Below are 6008 nucleotides of genomic sequence, written 5' to 3' on the forward strand. Positions count from 1 at the left end.
CACTGCCCCAGGAACCTAGCATAGTTTAACCAAGGAACACAGGTGGTCCGTTTCTAATACCTGATCTCACATTTGTTCACAGACGTAAAGAAAAAACAAAAAAACAAACAAAAAAACTTCTGTAAATTATATCAAATTCAGCAGCCTTTGGAAAAAGAAGAAACTGCCTTTGTAGTCCAGTATGTTAAAACATTAAAAGGAGAGGATGAACCATATGATTACCTCAATTAATGCAGTCTAAAAAACATTATGATAAGATTTAACATTCATTCAAATCAGGAATCAAAAAGAACAACTTCTTTAAACCTGACAAACAACATCTACCAACACCTACAAGCTTCAAATATAGCAATTAAAGCAGGCTCCTTAAAATCATAACCAATATAAGGATGCTCACCATCACTTTTTCTATTCCATATCACACTGGAGGTCATAGCCAGATCAAGAAAAAAGTGCATGAAAAATTGTAAAGGAATAAATCTATCAAATTTACAAGAGACTTTTCAGAATGAATGAGAGAGCTCAGCAGGGCTGAAAATCTATAGGTATTAAATATAGATGTAGGGTCAACATACAAAAATCAATAATGTTCCTATACATCTAACCAATTAGAAAATGCGATTAAAAACAAAAACTATAAGGGACTTTGAAACAAACTATATATGAAACAAACTATATATGCAAGACTTTTATGTAGTAAAATGATAAACTGTTATTAAAAGTCAAAACTCATATCAATGGAAATGTACCATATTAATGCAAGGGAAGATTCAATAAAGCGTAAAGATGTCAACTCTCTTCCAATTAATTTACAAATCCAATGTGACTGGGATTCTGGGGGAAGTATGCTCACCCTACCAATTATCAAGACCAATTAAAACTGAGGTCATGTAATCTTATTCTTTAATTCTTTGATTCTATAAAACAGGCAGGAAGCTTGGAAAATCTATTTTATTGAATGATTAGCATGTTTCTTAGTCTATCTTCTTAAATAGTGATTATTTCCTACAACTATTTGACAAGAGCTGAACTGTAGACACTTCTCGATTGAGGTCTCTGGGAAGTGCTGTGTTCTGCTGATTGAAAAGACATCCCATATGCTTAATATCGTGATGACTGGTGGCAAAAAAACTCTGTTATGAACACATATTCTTGCCTATTTGGATGGCCAGATATTTTCCTTCTGTATGGCACAGAAATGTTCTAGAAGCTTCCAGCAGCACCAAAAAGCTGCTCTGTTCATACACCTCAGATCTGCACACCTCAGCACAGATGAGAAAACAGGTAATTATGGGCCACCTTTACCAATAAATGGCTCTTGCTATTTTAGCTACTGTAGATGTCTTACTTTAAGCAAGACTGTATCCCTAAGGACCCACCAGAACTAGGCAAAAAATATACTCTAAAATAATCTAATCAACAAAGGTATTTACCTGTTTGATAAATGATAATGAAAACAACCATTTGAGTTTGGATACAGCCGATTCAGAACTGTATATGGACAACAGATATGGCTGCTTGAGCACACACTTGAACTGAGATAGCAGGCCCATTTCATCAGATAGAAGGTAGTGATTATCTTCCTACATGCTATTGCAAGCTGGCATGTGTCTAGCTCATCTTAAAACAGTACAGTTCAATTTAACTTTGAATATACTTTAATTTTGAATATACTTTAATTTTACATATAGATCATTTGGTAACTCTGTTTAACAGTTTACAGAACTGCCAGCCTCTTTTCCAAATTTTAAATTAAATTAATGTATTTTAAATTAACAAGAGAGTTCTTAAAATACACTTTTTTGTAAGGGTATAAACAATGGCAAATAAAAGTCTCTGTCCTCGTGGAACTTGCAGTTGAATGGAGCAGACAAACAGTAAAAAAGTAAACAGATGATGTACTGTAACAAATTACACTAATTGCAAAGAAAAATTAATAAGACACAATGAAAAATAATAACAGGAGAGCCTACTTAGCAAGGTCACAGAAGGCCACTCTGGGCATTAAAGGTGAAAGGCATGCAGGATTGATCACCCTCAAGGTAAAAGCAGGAAAAAGCTTGAAGAACTAAAAGACAAGAGAGTTAGAGGGTGGCAGGTAAAGAAGAGAGGGCACAAAATCAAGCAAGGGGTTAGGCAGCAGTCAGATGTGTCAGAGCTTTTGAAGTGCACAGGAAACTACGGCAGAGTTTTAAGCAAGGGAATGACAAGAATACTCTGGCTGCTGTGTGAAAAATGGGAATGAGAAGTGTAAAAAGCTAAGAAAGAAAGCACCTGTTCATCAGGATAGTTGTAACTACCCTCAGAGCAGATTAAAAAAAAAAAAAAAATCCTCCTCCCAAATCCACCAAATGAAGATGAGAACAGTAATCCCCGGGGCCTCTACACACTTAGGCCTGTTAAAAACAGATTCATGGATAGTTGGAATTGGAAGAAATTTCTCAGATCACAACCCAACCTCTTCGTTTTACAAGTGGTTGCTCAAAATCAAACTAAATACAATAAAAAGTTAAAAAAAAAAAAAAAAAACTTTGTTGTGATTGTACTGGACGGATGGCTCAATTTGCAAGAAGTGACATGGCTACAGTATTGAATTTTCTAACAGGAGAATATGGTATGCCTCTCAGTTTATTTAGGTCTTCTTTTTTTTTTTGAATCAAACTAAAAACTATGTAGGAACTGGCACTTTAACTAACTCCCAGAACAGTGTGCTTTCCCTCCAAAACTTAGCTTCAGTTTTGCTTTTAAAATGAATAATTTCCTCTTGTACATGCAGGGAAATGGAAGGTTGGTTCGAATGGGAGTCAAGAGAAAGGGAGTTCTCCGAACTTTTGTCACAAACGAGATATTAAAAGGATATATTCATCCGGGCAATGTCTTCTCTCTGATTTTCTAGTGTCAAATGCTGACGACTGCACTGAGAGCATTCTAAAGTCCTTATGAGAAACCAAATTTAAAAGAAATTTCCATACCTAAATTCTAGGAACTTTGAAATTAAGCAAACTTCTCTCAAACAGCAATTGAACTACTTGTGGGCAATGCCTGCTATCAAATCACTTGCAGCTGTATCACCCTGCTGACGAACACGTGTACTTTATCTAAATTTTCGCCCCCTTCAAATATCTTCTAAAAGGTGGGAGAGTTACTCATGTGAAAGAGATGAGGGGCAGATGAGCGGGATGATAGGAAAGGAATGCTGGTCAGGGACTAATCCAAAAGAGCACGTTAGTCGCAAGCAAAAATGCTTGTAAGCAGCCTCATTTAGGTGAAAGAAAGAAGGAAAGGCACAACCGCTCAATTTCTTACTTATATTCTTCCTCCTTGGCAAGGAGATCCAATCGAGGTGTAGCAGGTTGCTGAATGCGTGCTGGAAGCGGGGTCCCTGGAACTCTCTGTCTCTGTAAAAGACACAAATACTTTCGGACCCAAGGTTACAAGAGGTTCGCCGTCCTTTCGCCCTCCCGGAGCCTAGTGGCTACCCAGTAATTTGAGCTTGAACTGACCCTGAAGCCAAAAGACTTCGCCCCGCCATCTTTCGCGACCGCGACGTGGTTACCGAGGCAACCACGCATCTTCCCGCGAGAGCCCGGGCAGCCTCCTTCCCTGGGCGCAGATTCCTTTTTATTTGCACGTTCTTTCCGGATTGCGTCTCCAAACTTCGGCGGGGCCTGAGAGCTGCGGAGCGGGGGTGGCCGGCGCTGTGCCGGTCCAAAGTAACCACTAGCACGACTCTGCGCTGCCCCAGGAACCTAGCATAGTTTAACCGAGGAACGCAGATGGTCCGTTTCTAATAATCAAAAGCAAGCTATTGCCCACAGAGGTCAAAACTATCCTGAATTGAGGATACAAACTATCAACATGCTTTATCACTGTTGATGCTAATCTTGCTCATTTGGCTTGAGGTAGACTTTGTAAGCTTTATGCGCTGTAAAATTATCCTTTTCCCTCTTTCCATACTGTATTCATTGGGAGGAAGTCACTATATGAACCCAAACTTAAGAAGTGGGGAATTACGGTCCCCCTCCATGAGGACAGAATATCTACATAAATTTTTTGCAATTCTAAGTGGAAGATTTGTCTATTTCCCCCCATTTATTTATCATTAATCTATATCAGTGTGGACTTGTATTTATTTTATACTTTAGGTTATAATCCAATATTACTTTATTTTGTTGATCCAGTCCTTCCAGTTTTGGCCATCAGAAGCCTTTTCAGTTGGCCTCTGGGTCCCTTTGACATACCCCAGATGGTAGATTGAATTATGAACCCCAACAAAGGTGTATTCTTAATCCATGCTCCTGTGGGTGTGAACCTATTTGTAAATAGGACCCTAAAAAATGTAGCATCATTTAAAGGTGTGAACTCATTTGTTGATAGGATCCTTTAATATCCCATTTAAGTATGGCCAAATTGAATCAGAGAGAGCTTTAATCCACGTAAAGGCTTCATAAAAAAGCCAGAAGTTAGAAAAAGCCACAGGAGGAGATCAAGGACATCACCATGGGAAGGGAGGCAGAGAAGCAAGCCAAGGAATCCAAGGATTGCAGCAAGTGCGGCAAGCCAGCACCAAAACACTGCAGACTTGGGGAAGAAAGCATGCACTCCCTGACACCTGGATTTGGGACTTCTGGCTTCTTAAACCTTGAGCCAATAAACTGTTGTCTAAGCCAACCCATTATGTGGTATTTTTCATATCTGCCTGGCAAACTAAGACATTGTAAGTTTTATGTGTCTTTGTTGACATTGTTTTTTTTTCTCATTAAACTTTGTTTTAATGGGTCTCAAAATTCTGTAACAGATTTTTGGTCATTGTTTCCATTTTAAAAATACTGATTTAAAAAAACTGATAAAACTGCCACACACACAAAAAATCGTCCACAAAACGTTCCTTTCCTTTTGAAGGTTTTACGATGCATTATCATTAACCAGTGTTTTAGTATTAAACTTAAATGGCCAATCGAGACAAACGGTTCTGAGATCGTTCTTCCACCGCTGATTAAGACTGGGGTGGCAGGTGTTATAGGTAATATTCATTTAGCCTTCTGAGCTTTCTGGGCAGACTTGGTGACCTTGCCAGTTCTAGCAGCCTTCTTCTCCACTGCCTTGATGACACCCACAGCAACTGTCTGTCTCATATCCTTAACAGCAAAATGACCCAGAGGAGGAGTCAGAGAAGCTCTCAACACACATGGGCTTGCCAGGAACCATATCAACGATGGCAGCATCACCAGATTTCAGAAATTTGGGGCCAGCATCCAGCTTATTACCAGAAAGGCGATCAATCTTCTTCAGCCCAGCAAACTGGAAAACAATGTGAGCTGTGTAACAATCCAGCACAGGTGCATGGCCTGGAGATTCAGGATAATCACCTGAGCAGTGAAGCCAGCTGCTTCCATTGGTGGCTCATTTTTGCTGTCACCAGCCACATTGCCACAAGGAACATCTTTTACAGACACGTTCTTGACATTGAAGCCCACAATGTCTCCAGGAACAGCTTCACTCAAAGCTTCATGGTGCATCTCAACAGACTTTACTTCAGTTGTAACACTGACTGAAGCAAAGGTGACCACCATGCCCGGTTTGAGAACATCAGTCTCCACTCGGCACACAGGGACAGTACCAATACCACCAATTTTGTAGATTGGAGTGATGAATGTACAACTATATGATGGTACTGTGAACAGCTGATTGTACACCATGGATGGATGATTGTATGGTATGTGAACATATATGAATAAAATTGAATTTTTAAAAAATGGATTGTGGTCATGGCTGCAAAACTGTGTAACATTTCTAAAAATCATTGAACTATATACTTTTAATGGGTTATTTTTATCATATGTAAATTTTACCTCAATTAAAGTGTTAAATACATAAAAAGATACGTATCTCTCTCACACACAACAATACAATCGATCTTGGCTATCAGGGCAGCTCTGTTCCACAAGTTCTTTCCTAGACTTAGGCTTTCCCCATCTTATCTGCTAGGGTCTTTTTCTCATCTGCAA

The 6008-nt window shown here is 39.0% G+C and overlaps 1 protein-coding gene and 1 pseudogene across 1 annotated transcript in view; both read right to left on the reverse strand.

The window, feature by feature from the left end:
* The window catches only part of TEX9 (testis expressed 9), a 147197-nt gene extending 143567 nt beyond the window's left edge, over nucleotides 1-3630 (reverse strand). Inside the window, exons 1-2 of the mRNA XM_037833873.1 lie at nucleotides 3504-3630; nucleotides 3307-3398 (exon numbers count right to left, since the gene is read on the reverse strand). Of these exons, the coding sequence (XP_037689801.1) occupies nucleotides 3307-3398; nucleotides 3504-3572 (161 nt within the window). The 5' untranslated portion in view covers nucleotides 3573-3630. The remainder of the gene's footprint in view (nucleotides 1-3306; nucleotides 3399-3503) is intronic.
* Nucleotides 3631-5139: 1509 nt separating this feature from the next.
* On the reverse strand, nucleotides 5140-5654 carry LOC119532784 (annotated as a pseudogene).
* Between the last annotated feature and the right edge of the window lie 354 nt (nucleotides 5655-6008).

This window comes from Choloepus didactylus, chromosome 4 (assembly GCF_015220235.1).
Source record: "Choloepus didactylus isolate mChoDid1 chromosome 4, mChoDid1.pri, whole genome shotgun sequence".
In the NCBI taxonomy this organism is placed as follows: domain Eukaryota; kingdom Metazoa; phylum Chordata; class Mammalia; order Pilosa; family Megalonychidae; genus Choloepus; species Choloepus didactylus.